The sequence below is a fragment of the Phlebotomus papatasi genome, chromosome 4 (genome assembly GCF_024763615.1).
Source record: "Phlebotomus papatasi isolate M1 chromosome 4, Ppap_2.1, whole genome shotgun sequence".
NCBI classification, from domain to species: Eukaryota; Metazoa; Arthropoda; class Insecta; order Diptera; family Psychodidae; genus Phlebotomus; species Phlebotomus papatasi.
Genome location: NC_077225.1, coordinates 1,767,348 through 1,783,668, shown reverse-complemented (window position 1 = coordinate 1,783,668; position 16,321 = coordinate 1,767,348). Strand labels below are relative to the sequence as shown.

Genomic DNA, 16,321 nt, shown 5'->3' with positions numbered 1-16,321 from the left:
GATTTTATTTGAGAAGCGATGTATATGGAAGTAGAACAGAAGTATTTAAATTGTATGAAAAATGTGGTCCAGGGGATAAAATCTACTATTATGATTTTACATCATTCTACCCCTGGGCAAATAAATACTCTAAATACTTTGCTGGACATCCAACTATTGTGAAATCCCTCGAAAATGCAGAGGAAATATTGAAATATGATGTTGTGTCTAACCGGGCCATATCAGAAAAAAGCGCAATTCACTTTTATTACGGCGTGAGCCGGGCGAATTACCTGGAAATAGATTCCAATATAATTAATATATTGATCCCAGCTTCTGCGCCAAGTGCTATGCACTTCTTTCTTTCTTTCCCTGCTGGATAGGCGGCACCAAATAAATAACACGGTGTTGTGGGTGAGAAAAAGATCTTTTATTCACTTCAATTTGCACTTTAATTCACAGAGGTTAGATAGGGTGTGTTTTTGGTAGAGCGAAGAATGGTCAAGTGACATTTGCCTGGTTGTCATCGGATTTTCGGAAAGATGGCAAATGTGCTGCCATCTAACACCTCCCCCTCTTCGAAGGAGACGGCCCTGCGTCAGGGAAGCGATTGCTGAGCCTTGCTGGTCTGACGCGGGAGCGAAGACGACGATACACTGGAGTCAGTGCTTCAGGCCGTGGATGTCCTCGAGGTGGAATGTATGTTGGATCTGAGGGGCGCTCTGGAGTCGTCAACAAAGTGGTATCTTCATCATCCTGTTGGTCAGACAATTCAGGCTCTGAGTCTGACACTTCGATCACGTCAGGAGATGAATCACTTGTCCTCGATCCACCTGGCACTGGAGTTGCGTTCAGAGAAGACACTGGTGTAGATTTCGAAGGTTGTGTACCGGAAGGTTGTGCTGATGAGCGAGATGTCACAGTTGGTGCGAGGAATGGTGGTGGTGACCAAAAAGGTGATGGTGAAAGTGATGTCTGAGGAGATGATGAAAAGAGTGGCAGTGGCAAAGCTTGGGAAGTCGTCTCAGGTTTTCCTTCAGTGTAGCGACGTTTCAGCTGATTTGTGTGTGATCTGATGATGCCACCATCAGAAAGCCTCACGTTGTAGGATACAGATCCACGACGCTCGATGATCTTTCCGGGAACCCAATAAAACTTTCCACCTTGTACAAATTTCTTTGCGTACACTTCCTCCCCCCTCACAAAGCTCCTTGACTTCGTACCGTGACGTCTATTGTATTGCTCCTCCATCTTCTCGTTGCGGCGCACAGGTTCTTCAGGGCGATGTCTCAAGAGATCGAAAATTGTTCGAGTTTTTCGACCATACATCAATTCTGCAGGAGACTTCCCTTCTGGAGCGCTATCGTTAGGGGTAACACGATAGGTAGCCAGAAATCGTTGTAGGGATGACTCAATGGAGCCAGAAGAACTCTGCTTTTCCAATGCATGTTTTAGGGTGCCCACCAGTCTTTCGCATTGGCCGTTGCTTGCCGGTGAGTATGGACTAGTCCTGATGTGAGCAATACCATTCACTTCACAGAATTTCTGGAACTCTGAGTTGGTAAATTGGGTCCCATTGTCACTCACAAGCGTCTCCGGGATACCATGGCGCGCAAATATCTCCGTGAGCTTGGCAATGGTCAGTGAAGTGGTTGTAGAGGAGGTTTTGAAGATCTCTGGCCATTTCGAGTAAGAGTCCACCACAAGAAAAAAATTTTCGCCCTTGTATTTGGCATAGTCCATGTGTATGCGATGCCAAGGATACGATGAAAGTGGCCAGGAGGAAAGATGAGTTTTTACAGGGGTGCGGTCAGCTGTGGCACAATCGACGCAATTCCTAACCTTGTGTTCGATATCCGTGTCTATTCCAGGCCAGAATACGTAGCTACGAGCCAGAGCTTTCATCCGGGCCATGCCAGGATGGGCTTGGTGAAGTTGCACAAGGATCTTGGCTCGGAATTGGTCAGGCACAAGCAGCCGTTCCCTGTAAAATACAACATCTTTGATCAGAGACAAAGCATCTCGAATTCTATATAATTGTGATACTTCCCTTGTCTTGATCGATTTTGCTGAGTTTGGCCAACCTCCCTTGATGTACTTGATGACTTCCTGAAGCACGGGTGATGATTTTGTAGCTCTTTTTACCATGTTGAAGGTCACAGGGAGAACTGAGAGCGCTTCCTGCATCACAATGTCATCGTAGATCTCTTCAGCTTGAATCTCAGCGATTATAACCTCATCTGTTTGACGTTGTTGAGATGAAATCAGCCGTGAGAGTACATCAGCGTGGCCAAAACTCTCTGTAGAGATATACCGGATGGTAAAATTGTACCCAAGTAGCGTGAGAGCCCACCTCTGCAGACGATTTGCAGTGTGTACCGGTATTCCCTTTTTACTGCCGAAAATTGAGAGCAGGGGTTTATGGTCGGTGAGCAGTGTGAACTGCCGGCCAAAAACAAATCTATGGAACTTCTTGACTGCAAAGACAATGCCTAGGGCTTCCTTCTCGATTTGGCTATATCGACTTTCGGTGTCAGTGAGCCTTCTGGATGCGTGGTAAAATGCTTTGCGACTTCCATCAGGATACTCGTGATACGCAACACAGCCAATAGCATAAGAAGATGCATCCGATGCGATCAGGATAGGCATTTTCGGGTCATAGTGTGTCAAGAGAAGTTCAGAGCCCAAGATTTCCTTAAAACGTCGGAAGGAATCTTGACATGCCTTGCTCCATTTCCAAGATACTCCGTTTTTCAGTAGCCGATCGAGCGGAGCGCGAAGTTCACTCATCGATGGCACAAACTTTCCCCAAAACTGTAGGGCGCCCAGGTAACTTCTAAGTTCCTGAACATTTTGCGGAGGTGGCATCTGTCTAATGGCTTCTGTCTTGTCTGGGTCAGGGCGAAGACCATTTTTATCTGTTATGATACCAAGAAATTTTATTGACTCTGCAAAGAACTTACATTTTTCGAAGCGAACTTTGAAATTAAATTCCTCTAAACGTTTAAAAACTAATTTCAATGTTGCAAGGTGCTCTTCACTGTCTGCGGATGCCACGCAGATGTCGTCAAAATATGCCACCACTCCCGGAATCCCTTGGAGCATTCGCTCGACAATCTCCTGGAAAATTCCTGGGGCGCTGCGTATCCCTGGAGGCAGTCTGTTGAACTTGAAAAGTCCTCTTGGAGTATTGATCGTCAACAGATGGCTGGAAGCTTCGTCACAGGGTATTTGCAGGTAGGCGTCCGACAAGTCAATATGAGAGTAGACAGTCTTGTTAGCCAGTTGAGTAAAAAGACTGTCCGGATCTGGAATGGGGTGATTATTCATTTCCACTGCGTCGTTCAATCCAGTAGAGTAGTCACCACATATGCGAATAGAACCGTTAGGTTTCTTGGCTACCACAATCGGCGCAGCCCAGGCCGAATACTCCACAGGTGTGATGATGCCGGAGGCTTGGAGTCGTTGAAGCTCTTCATCAATTGTGGGCACAATGTGGAATGCCACGGGTCTTTTTGGGCGGAAAATTGGCACTGATTCAGGCTTTAAATGAATTATCGCCTTAGCCTTGGTGCAAATTCCAATCTTCTTATCGAAAACTGTTGGAAAAGAGGTTTGCAATTCTTTTACGGCGGCTGCAGTGTCAAAATCCTTTCGTACAAGATTGCAGTAAGCACTAGGTGCTTTATCCCATAGCCCAAAAGCCTCTATCCAATCAATCCCGAACAAATTGTCTCTGGTACTAGCAGATACGAGACATCTGAGAGAAATCTCTCGTCCCATGAAAGATTCACGACATTCAAACTCACCCAAGAGAGAGATGGGCTTAGATTGTGCGTCCTTCACGTTCAGGGATGCTGGTTCTAATGCAGGTTGCCCAAGACGTTCCCAGGTCGACTTCGAAATCACCGAGACATCTGCAGCACAGTCCAGCTGGAACTCTACCCGTTGTCCATTGAGGAACGGTGATAGGTATCGTCTTGAGTGTCGTTGTGAACCGAAGATAGCATTTGTATGTGCGGTTTGCTTCTTCTTCTTCTTCACAAACTTCTTCTTCTTCCCAGATTCCTGTAATTTATCATCCTTCTGTGTGGGTGGGCAATATCCAGACTTATGACCCACTCTGTTGCATTCCAGGCACTTGGAATTAGCATACGTACATTCCCTGACGAAATGCATAGCTCCACACAGGTAGCACGGGCGTGCAGGGCGATCTTTCTTGCCAGAAAGGGCGCTTTTGCGAACTGCATTGACAGTGGCGGGTGCCATGTCCAACCTGGCATCCTTCTTGACATTGCTCAAACGTCTTGCCTCATCGATGAGATAATCCACGTTTATTTTATCAGGTGCTTCAGTCTCAAGCTTAGCCAGTAGCTGTTCACGCACGAACAAATGCTTATCACTCTGTATACTAGTGCAGAAAATGAGTGCTTTAAAATGGTCTGGTGTGCACTCCGCAATCCGGAAATCCTCACAAATACTATTCACAATGCCCCCGTGAGTAGCCCAATCATCAGATTCATTCATCACGAGCTGGAGACATCGACGGCGGAGGCTGAACAGAGATTCTCCACGTCCAAAAAGCTTCGTGAGTCTCTCAACAGTTTCATTGTAAGACAATGAGGTTGGTTCACGTGGTCGGAGAATATTGGCATACCTCGTGTAGGCTTGGTTATCCAAACGCCGGAGAAGTAATCTCACACGTGCATCGTCATCTAGATTCCTTCCGTCCTCGAGAATCGTAGACTTATATCGCTGATACCAATTCTCAAAGGTAAGATTACTGTCTGGAGCATAAGTGAAGGCAGTAATCGACCTTGCAAGAGCATCGACAGATACCTCAGCAGGTGCACGTGGTGTTCCGGATGTGGACGGTGACGTAGTCACATTGGTGATCTTTGTCTCGATGAGTGCCTCGATTGCTTTAACAAATCCAGCAAAATCCGTGGGAGGAGTAGCCATCTCGTTCGCCAGATATTACGGCGTGAGCCGGGCGAATTACCTGGAAATAGATTCCAATATAATTAATATATTGATCCCAGCTTCTGCGCCAGATATTACGGCGTGAGCCGGGCGAATTACCTGGAAATAGATTCCAATATAATTAATATATTGATCCCAGCTTCTGCGCCAATTGCTATGCACTTCTTTCTTTCTTTCCCTGCTGGATAGGCGGCACCAAATAAATAACACGGTGTTGTGGGTGAGAAAAAGATCTTTTATTCACTTCAATTTGCACTTTAATTCACAGAGGTTAGATAGGGTGTGTTTTTGGTAGAGCGAAGAATGGTCAAGTGACATTTGCCTGGTTGTCATCGGATTTTCGGAAAGATGGCAAATGTGCTGCCATCTAACAACTTTCAATAAGCGACGATGTGTGGATAACTCTAACTCGTTACCGTTTGGTTATTAAATTACTTAATTTTAAAATTTTAAAATCTCATTTTTAAAAACGTTTCTTTTCTATAACAGTTTTATCTAAAATTATATTAATTTCTCAATTATTTTGTCATATCGTATATCCTAATTTCATTTTTAATACAATATTAGTTTTATTCAAAATAATTAATCTTATTATGCTAAGTTTGTATGTCATTTGTAAAAATCGATAAATACAATATGGTACAATAAAAAATAAATTTAAAAAAAATTAAAAGTTTTTTTGCCTAAATTTATAGATTGGTCTCTCATTAGGTTATTTAGGCTCTGGTAGATGCTTGTAATTTTAAGCATGAAGTCCTCTAATATTTTCTTCGAGTGGAATAAGAGTTGCAGATTTCTGTTGAGAAATGTTTAAGATGAAGATAAATGAACAACTCCAAGTCAGCTGAAATTGTAATCGTAGGAAAGAAAGTTTTATCCTTCATTGAAAGAATTTTGCATGGAAATTGGTTTTTTTTTGGTGTCTGCTCAATAATCGAGATCAGGTAAGAAAATTTACAGGATATAAAAGGTTTTCAGATATAATAACAGATCTTAAGAATCTCTTGCCATAATTAGACAACCCGTGCCATTAGAGTTCTCTAAATTGAAACAGTCTCTAACTCTTTGGAACAACTTTTAACTGCATCCAACCTCTTCTGCGCACGCTGCTAGGATATAACCCTGCAAACTTATTTTTTTGGGGTTACAAAATATTCAACCTTTGATGATACTTTTTCATAGCTATGCATGGGTGGTGATCATACCACTAAAATTGCGAAAAAAACGTCTGGCGTAAGTAAAATAAAGAGGCGCAAAATAGACTTCATTCAACTTAGATAAAAGATCATCCCAATGGAAGATCTCCCTTAAAAGGCTGGTAGAGTAAATTAATTTCTGGAAACATATCTGAAATTATATGAAAAGTACATTTTTCATTGTAAAAACATTTATCCTCTTTATCTAGAAGTCTTTAATAGCACTCAAAGGGAAGAAAAATTCCCACAGAAATTAAAATATTCCCACGACAATTAATTTATAGTCGCCCCCCATATGACATATTCCATGCCATTTTTGCAATAGGATGCATTCTTAAGTACGGGTCATATATCCAGAAGTTACCACGTGCCACTCTGAAACCCGAAACCCGAAACCCGAGATCTGTTTCTCGCACTGTTTTTCCCCACCAAGTGACGCGCGCAATTATTCCCACGGGGCATGTGTATGTGTATGAAAATGTATGCATGCATGGGAAATGTCTATATGGGATATCTATGCATGGGTGACGTCAGCCTGTGGACGATGCAACGGTTCACGATTCAGCGGGAACCCACCAACATGCCGCCGTGGCCGAGTGGTCTAAGCGGTGGTACATACTACGTTTAAGGCTTTAAGTACTGTCCGTTCAATCCCAGGTCTCGGCCAAAAAATTTTCACGTCGCGAAAAAATATTACGGAAATAGTTAATAACAGGAATAACAGAGGGCGCGCACAGAAAATAAGAACAGCGGTCGGTAATAAAAAATGACGGACAAAAATAAAAATGGCGGACAAAAAATAAAAAAATGGCGGACAGAAAATATAAATGGCGGACAGAAAATCAAAATGGTGGATGGGCATTCAAAATGACAAAGGGGCATTCAAAATGGCGGATGGCCATTCGAAATTCAAAATTGCAATCATAGATGGCGCTCCTATACCAACGGAAAATTTAAATTTAAATTTCCGCCCAGTGACGTCAGCCTCCCAGGGGGTGGGGGTGTGACGTCACCCCAAAATATTGCGTCATGCCTCCAGGGTGTGACGTAAGAAAATATGTGACGTCATCATATACGCGTGACGTCATCACCGGTTGACGTCACGCCGACTTGCGCGATGATGACGTCAGCGCGTGACGTCATCTACGCCAACTTGCGCGGTATATACTACTTGTAATATTCTTCAGGTTGATGGTAGGAATTCATAAGACGTGAAACTTGGTAACCGCAAAAATCAGAGCCAGGGCTTCACGTTCGATTTGACTGTAATTGCGCTCAGCTTTTGTCAATGAGCGACTCGCGTAGGCAATCACTTTCTCTGAATCATCCGGGAATTTGTGTGAAATTTGAGCTCCCAGAGCCTTGGATGATGCATCGGCTGATACTTCCACTGGTCTCTCCGGAAAATAATGAGTTAGGACGAGATCTGAGGATAAAATCTCCTTGAATCGATCGAAAGATTTTTGACAATATTGAGACCAATTCCACTTGGCATCTGACTTGAGAAGATCATCCATGGGAGATCTCAAGTGACTCATTTCCTTGATGAACTTGGAGTAGTAATTGATTGCTCCAAGGAACGACCTCAGTTCTCCAACATCTCTGGGTGGCAACATCTGAGATATGGCTTGAATTTTCTCAGGATCCGGACGACATCCTGTCTGGTCGATGATGTTGCCCAGAAACTTGATTTCTGGTAGGAAAAATTGACATTTCTCCAAGCGGATGTGGAAACCATAATCACGAAGTCTCGTGAGTACAGCTCTGAGTGTCTTCAGGTGAGATTCCTCACAGCGAGATGCAATGGCGATGTCATCGAAATAAACAGCTACACCGTCAATTCCTAGCACCATTTGCTCTACAATCTGTTGCAAAATACCTGGGGCAGCCTTCACTCCTGGGCATAGACGATTGAATTTGAAAAGCCCCTTGTGTGTGTGTATCGTGAGCATTTTCCGAGCATCATCATCCACCTTGATCTGTAGATAAGCATCAGATAAATCAATTTTACTGAATACTTGCCCAGACGTGAGTTTGTTGTAGACTTCAGTGGCTGATGGAATGAGATATTGACTTGGTTCCAAAACAGTGCCGCGGCTATCAAAATTTTGGAGGAGACAAGCCAAATTTTTGGTATGCCAACTGTTGTAGTGACCGATCGAGGCACCGCTTTCATGTCTTCATCGTTCGCAACATATTGTGAAGACAATGCCATAAGACATGCCCCGGTTGCTGTGAAGACACCAAGAGCTAATGGTCAAGTGGAGAGATACTTCTGGATTGTCACACCAGCCCTCAAAGCCATGATGCAAGGAGAAGATGGACACGATTGGGTAAAACATTTGAGAGCTGTTCAATGGGGGTTGAACAATATGAAAAATCGTTCTATGGGTCACACTCCCCAAAGACTCCTGTTGAATTATGAACCGCGCAATGTATTGGGTAACCAGTTACTCAATTGTATCCATGATGACGATGATGAAAGACAAAATGGGCAGAATCTTGAGGAGTTACGACAGGCTGTCAAGCTGAAGATGCAGGAAAATGAAGTAGCCAGGGCAAAAGATTATAATCGGTCACATTTACAGCCCACAAAGTATCGTGAGGGAGATTTGGTGTTAATTAAATGGGACTCCCCAGCTACAGGTTCTTCTAAGAAACTCGTTCCACGTTATAAAGGACCGTATATAGTGTCCAAGGTCTTGCCCGCTGATCGATACGAAGTGCAGGATACCCCGGCCACGCAACTGAGCCAAAAGTGGTTTTGTTCATTGTATCCAGTGGATAAGTTAAAACCATGGGGAACGAGAATCGAACTGGAAGAGGAAGTTATTGAAGATAATGATGATGAAATGGGAGTGGAAGTTACAGGAGAGCGATAAATTTGATGAGACTTTAAATTGAATTTTACCAATAAGATTTCGCGAAAAAAACTGAATTTCATATTAATTAAGACTCAAGACAACTAATGTTGGGTGAATTGTGGAAAAGCAAATTAAAAGAGAAAATAAATAAATAAATTCAAGAGGTCAAATTTGTCTGATATTTTATTCCATAACCACTTTAGATGATAACTAAGTGATTCATGGTGTGGATTTAAGATTGGATGTTCAGGTGAATTTGTAAGTAACGGGTCTAACCTAAGGTGTCATGAATCAGTATGTGCATGTGAGAGGCATGACTCGTTAAGGGACCAGGTAGGCCATTGTTGGAATTACACTGAATTACTATTCTATTGAGACATAGTCAATACTGAAACGAACACTGGCGGCAGGATTCAGGATCCTGACCTAGTGGACGTGAAGTGGAGTTGGGTCTCAGAAGGTTGTGTTGTAATAGTAAAGTGGTCATTTTGACATGCACTTCGGTGGCGGGATTCGAGCTCCCGACCTGAAGAGCGTGTACCAAAGATCAAACACCAGAAAACGTTGCCGGGGACGGCAACCTGGTCAGGAATGGCCGAATGTGGCACTATTTCCAAAAAAAGCCGCTCCTATAGAATTGCTCGCCTCTGCCCAACCAATGTTCTCCGAGCTATGTACTTCTCTTGTGTGGAGTCTAAGTTGCTGTATGGATTGCCATTCTGGGGTGGTACTTATGCAACTACACTTGCGCCCATACGCCGCGCACAAAGATTTGCTGTCCGTGCTATTCTGCAAAAGCGTAGGAGCGACTCACTCTGGCAGGGCTTCCTGGATCTCAGAATACTCCCTCTTAAATATTTATACACTTTTAAGACTTTAAAAATATTTTTTGGTCGAAACGGGTACTTCAGCTCGAGGGGTGGTCGGGAGTCTCGCCTGGGTTCGCAAATGCGGTTGCTTCTTCCGAGAAACGAGTTATTTAGACGTTCATTTCTATACCAGGTACCTGTCCTGTACAACAACCTCCCTAGAAATCTGAGATCCCACCATGCAAGCCACTTTTCCTTTTTCCCGCTCTTGAGGAAACATTTATGGCATACTTACGCATCCGAGCACTCTCAGGATTTCCCGGTTATTGTCCCGCCGCTCGCCACTCATGCTTCCTGTTTGTGGGGTGTTTCATAACTCAATTCAACTGTTGGGGTTCTTCTTTTCCGTTTCGCGTTCGCCTGGTCTATTTCTTACTGGACCGCTCTAGTGTGGGTTTTTTTCTGGGCCTTCTGCCTCTTTTTTACCCACCAATGTACAGGGCGAGCATGTACGAATTGGGTCATAGCTGTTATCCCTCTTCTCTCTTTTTTCTACCCCATGGGATACCCTATGGTCTGGGCCTCTGACTGTGGGCGGCGGAACGATCTCTGGGTGCCTTGGGGTTGTGATGCCTTCTTTGCCGAGGTGTTCTGTCCTGTCCTGTGCTGCCCTGTCTCTCTGTTCTCCTTACACTGCACTCCCTCCCCAAAATACAGTCACTATCCCCTATCTAATTTATTTTTATTTTTTATGTTTATTCTCATTCTCAGTGTCAGCAACACGTGCCTTTTAGGCCAAGCTGTCACTTATCCCTCATTATGCCTGCTCCTGTTGCCCTGATCCCGCGCAACAACTGCCACAATCTTCTACTTATAAATGTCATATTTGTAAACATATGTATTTGGCATATACGATCAGTGATTCAGTGGTTTCTGCCGTTTACCTGATGAGATCGGTAGTGAAGTCGGTCGGCAGCCGCACTAAGCATACTTGAGGAGAAATACATTGAAAAAAAAATATCCCCGCATTTCCCCTATTCACTTGAGAGTGAATAAAGATCCCGTTTCCCCTATAAATTTCCCTCTACTCTTTATATCGAGTGGCTGTACTACTGTGGAAAACCAGTTTGCACAGGTGGGAAACCTCTGTGTGACTGGACAGAGTAGAGCCGATCGTGGAAGAGATCGGGTGTTTTCCGCAGCAGTTCCGGCCCTGTCCACAAAATCCATCTCTAGATGTCCACACAAGAATTTCCGGGTATACTTGGTTGGTCGTAAATTTATAATATACACAGACCACAAACCTCTGACGTGGATTTTCAATATTAAAGATCCTACTTATCGAATTCTTAGATGGAGGATCAAGTTAGAATCAGATTTTGTATTTGAAATTAAATACAAAGCTGGGACTTCAATTCCAAATGCCGACACTTTAAGCAGAATACCACAGTATTCCGAAGATGTTAATATAATTTCGGCCACAACACGATCACAAACAAAGAAAAAATGCGAAGCTAACTTAGAGCTGTTTGATAATAGGAATGATATTATACTAAAAGCAATTAATAGAGAAGAATCGGTTTCTAATATCATTGAGGAAATTGAAAGTGAATCCTTATCTTATAATATCAAAGGCAATGTATTTCTTTTTATACCGGAATCTAGCAAACCAGAGGATTTTCCTACATTAGACTCATCTCAAGTTGAGCGTGTTGTTGAACATTCCCCTATTAATGCGATAACGAAACATCAAACTTAGAACACTCTTTATTTGTTCATGAAAACAAATCCTTTTCCACTCATGCAGCCACCACAGGTATTGAAATCTATGCAATCACTGCGTCTTTATTGTGAGAGCAAAAACATAAAAAGTCTTATTTTTTATAGAACTAATCTTTGCAATGGGAAATTTGAGTTTTCACTTATAAAAAAATTCTAAAATTTGGTTTTCGTGATTCTAATTTTGAACTTAAAATTTATCATAACAAGATTAGAAAAATTTTTGATCCGGAGGAATTCGAACATATTATTAAAGAACATCATATAGGCGGACACCGTGGGGTTACGACAACGTATCATCGTACAAAAGATAAATTTTTCTTTAAAAATATGAGACGTATTATATCGCGATACATTAATCGATGTGAAGTTTGTCAACGTAGTAAGATTTCCAAAAACACTAAAATGCCATTGTCTCTGACAACTACGTCAACGTCCCCATTTTATAAAATATCATTAGACATTGTGGGACCTCTGCAAACATCAATTTCCGGTAATAAATATATTTTGACCATGATGTGTGATCTAACAAAATACTTGGTAGCTGTACCTATACCCGATCAATCTGCTATAACAGTTGCCGATGCGTTACTTAGTCACTTCATATGTATTTTCGGCACACCAATATTTATTTGTACCGATCAGGGTACTAATTTCGTATCAGATATTTTTAAAAGAGAGATAGAGGTGACAAGAGTTACACGTGAATTGTTTAGCTCCTCAATTTTATTCCATAATTTGTGGTTTTTCGCGGCCAGTTTTGCTGAATTTTTGCTTGAAGTGTGCGTTAGTTCTCGCGGACTGATTGTGAGGCAACCTGTGTCGCCACCTGTGTATAATTGCATAATTTTGCAAATTATTTCTTGGGACTTTTGCGAATTTTTACATCTGAGGCAACGGTTTTTTTTCTATTGGAGTTCGATCTTGGTGTTAGTGTATCTCCGATACTGCTGGTGGAGATTGCTGGTGTATCAAGTGGAGTTGGAAGAGAGAGTACAAGTGAAGATTCTCATGGAGCACCTAGTGTGAGTGTGTGTGAAAAGCTCTGTAGCACAGTACCTGCCTGAAATTGTATGAGCATCCAGGCGGCACGGATAAGCAAATTTACTGCCTAGTGGCCTGTGGATACTGTTTGCTGGTGGAGGTGCTGATAAGCTTTGCCCCCGCCTCAAGGGTAATTTCCCCTATTAGCTCCTTAAATAGGACTTTTTCTGGCGCTGTTCTCTGTTGCAGTGTAGCTGAGGGCATCTGGGGCTGCCGGTGCGTCTGTGTGATTCAGAAGCTCCACACAGTACCTGCTGACAATATTTCGAGCACCTGAATCTAAGAAGAATTTCTGGTGGTTTCATTTGATCATGCCTGCGGCGGAGAAGTGTGGGCTTTGTGCGTCTGTGATCGATCGTCGGCATGGCTCGGGGCTTTTTTGTGCTGGAAAGTGTGGACGATGGTATCATGTGCGATGTGCTGATCCTCCGCTTGCACCGGGCTCTGAATTTGAAGTGCTTTTTGGGTCCTTACCATGGCATTGTAGGCTATGCATGGACAATAGTCACGACAACTCTTCAGCGGTGCGCAGTGTGTCTGCGTCTGGAGACCCTTCTTTGATAGAAACAAGGTCAGCCGACATAAGTCTCAATGCACTGTTTGCCCATCTATGCAAAGTCGAGAGTCTCTGTGAGGCTCTTGTTGAAGAGAAAAGTCGTCTTCGACAGCAGGTGTCGGAGTGCCTTGGGCTGAGGACCAGTGTTCGTGCGATGGAGTTTCGTCTCGACTCTGTTGGATCTTGGTCAATGACTCCTGGACCTTGTTCAAATCGCAATAAAGTTATCGAGGAATGACTGGAGTCTACGTGGCTGAATGACCGTGAACCTCATGGTGGGGATCGCCGTATTCTCTTAAATCATGCTGTTGCTCCCACTGATCCTAAACTGATTTCTGATGTCCCTGGTGAGGTTGGTGTCGTGTGTAGACCTGTGCCTTTTTTGGGAGTTACTGCGCCTCCGCTGATGGAATAGGTGAAGAGTGGTGCTCTCTCTGCGCAGTCTGGGCGTGATGAGAGTGATATTGCGCCTTTGCCTCAACCTGCACTGACGAAACGCAACTTGATTGACGGCGTGCCTCCACAACCATAGCAAGCTCATAAAAACGTGATGGTTGGTCGGGCGGTGTATACTGATGGGTTGCCTACTATACAAAAGTATCGATGGCTGATCCTGGCGCGTCTGTCGCGGGAGGTCACGGAGGATCAGTTGAGCATAGCTCTTTCAAAGCGCCTGTCATCTAAGCGTCGCCCGAAATGTATATGTTTGACGAAAAGGGCACCGGAGTCCAGAAAAAGTGCATCCTTCCGTGTTGCACTCACGGATCCGGAGTTTGAGGAGGCCAATTCTTCGGAGTTTTGGGAGGAGGGGATCTTAGTCAAGCCCTTCTTTTTTCATCCGGGGCGAAAGAAGCCGGGAGCCGCGGCGAATCTCGCTCCCTCAACAAATGATGCCGGTACCCCATCTGATGTCATTGCCGGATCCTCTGCCTAATGGATTTCAGCCTCGGAGAATCTCGTCGACTCGTCTGTAAATCTGTTTTCGGGGTCATCTCTTATTAATTCTCTTAACAGTAGTTTTTCTTCTAATAATTTACTTAATATTAATTTCAATGATCTCTCCTTAGTTTCTCAGGCTCATCTTGATGATGTAGCTGATGTTAGCTCAAACTCAATTTCCGTTTATCAGAAAAAACTCTCAAGCGATTCTCGTTTTTCCTGTGTTCTTGCACATATTAATGCACGAAGTGTTAGGCGTCACATTGACGAGATCCGTGCCCTTTTACATGGATTCTTCATTTCGGTGCTGTGTGTTTCCGAGACTTGGCTGGATTCTTCTGACTCCATGGAATCGGTTGGTGCTCGTGACTTTCAGTTCTTTAGATGTGATAGGTCTGGCCAAAAAAGGGGAGGTGGCGTTGGCATTTATGCTCGCAACTGCCTCAATTCTTCTCTGCTCTGCTCTGGTTCCATTGGTAAGTTGGAGTATATTGGCGTACGTGCGTCATCTCGTGGCGTAAGTGTCAGTATCTTCTCTTGCTACAATCCTCCACCAGTTACAAATCTTGTGGATTTTGAAAATCTTCTGGATTTAGTAACAACCTTTGACAACTTTATCATCTTAGGTGACTTTAATGTCAACCTTAATGTCACAACCTCTCTATCTAAAAATTTTATATCACTTTTATCTGCACATTCTCTATTTTACGTCCCATTTAATCCCACTCGTTTGGGATCTCTACTAGATCTAATAATTTTATCCTCTTGCGATTCGCAAAGAATATTTCAGCATCATCAGGCTCCTCTTCCTGGTATTTCTGACCATGACCTGATTTGTGCTTCATACAATCTGCGCTTGCCTAACCCTCCCAATACATATAAGATCATTGCAGATATCAAAAATTGCAATGGCTCTTTCGCTCGAGCTGTTGCTTCGGAGGTTTACTGGGGCGATGTGTTACATGCACCCACGGCCTCCGAGAGGGTAGAAAACTTCTCAAATTTAATTAATGATCTGTTTGAGAGAGTTGTGCCAAAGAAGCGCTCACTTATCCCCCCCTTATCGACTCCTTGGATTGATGACAGTATAGTGTCGTTAATTAAGCGCAGAGATGCCGCTTATAAAAGATGGAAACGCTCAGGTAGTACTGTGGATGAAAATGCATTCAAAAAACTGCGTAATAAGACCCGAAACCTTATCAAATCTCGCAAAAAGCATCATTTTGATAAGTGCCTGGACCCTAAGCTTCCATCGAAAACCCTTTGGAGTAATATTAAAAAGCTTGGTCTGCGATCTTCGGTATCATCCAGTGAGAGTAATTCATTTTCGGCTAACGAATTCTGCCAGTTTTTCTCATCCTGTGTTGCTGGTACTGTGATCTCTCCTTTTTTACCCCCCGCGCCCTGGGAGGGTTTTAGCTTCAGCTGCGTTTCCCATGATAACGTAGTATTCGCTATCTCACGTGTCAAGTCGAATGCTATGGGGTGTGATGGCTTTTCTCTTCAATTCATCAAAATTCTTCTCCCAGTAATCCTTTCAGTGCTCACAGATATTTTTAATTATATAATTACAACATCAAATTACCCTGATTCTTGGAAACGGGCTCTTGTAGTTCCTATTCCCAAAGTTACTAATCCCAAATCTCCTTCTGACTTCAGGCCCATCAGCCTTCTTCCTGTACTATCAAAGGCCTTTGAGTTTCTTCTTCATGAGCAGATCTCGCAATATTTAGATGAAAACAGGCTCCTCTGTGATTTCCAGTCAGGCTTTCGAAAGGGCCATAGTACTACGACTGCTCTTCTGAGAGTTACTCATGACATTGCGTCCTCGATAGATCGAAATCGCTTCGTGATTCTTGTTCTGCTGGACTTCACTAAGGCCTTTGATAGCCTTCCTCACAATCTCTTTTGCTATAAGTTATGTTCTCTTTTTAAGTTTTCTTCCTCTGCAGTGGCCCTTATTCAATCTTACTTCACTGGTAGGTCTCTTATCGTGAAGTATTGTGAGAATAGTTCCTCACCGTCTTTCTTAAATGAGGGTATTGGTCAAGGCTCAATACTTGGCCCACTGCTCTTCTCCCTCTTCATCAATGACCTACCCTCAGTATTACAGAATTTCTCTTTTCATCTTTACGCAGATGACCTTCAAATCTATGTTGAGGGTGAGCCCTC

The 16,321-nt window shown here is 43.3% G+C and overlaps 1 protein-coding gene across 1 annotated transcript; it reads right to left on the bottom strand.

Moving 5' to 3' along the window:
* Positions 1-393: 393 nt before the first annotated feature.
* On the bottom strand, positions 394-5,026 carry LOC129808627 (uncharacterized protein K02A2.6-like). Its single transcript, XM_055858415.1, has one exon. The coding sequence runs from the start codon at positions 4,939-4,941 to the stop codon at positions 541-543; it is 4,401 nt and encodes a 1,466-aa protein (XP_055714390.1). The 5' UTR covers positions 4,942-5,026; the 3' UTR covers positions 394-540.
* Between the last annotated feature and the right edge of the window lie 11,295 nt (positions 5,027-16,321).

What these genes read in the sequence shown, in the direction of transcription:
- LOC129808627 (XM_055858415.1), bottom strand. Translation starts at nt 4,941, where the DNA reads ATGGCTACTCCTCCCACGGATTTTGCTGGATTTGTTAAAGCAATCGAG.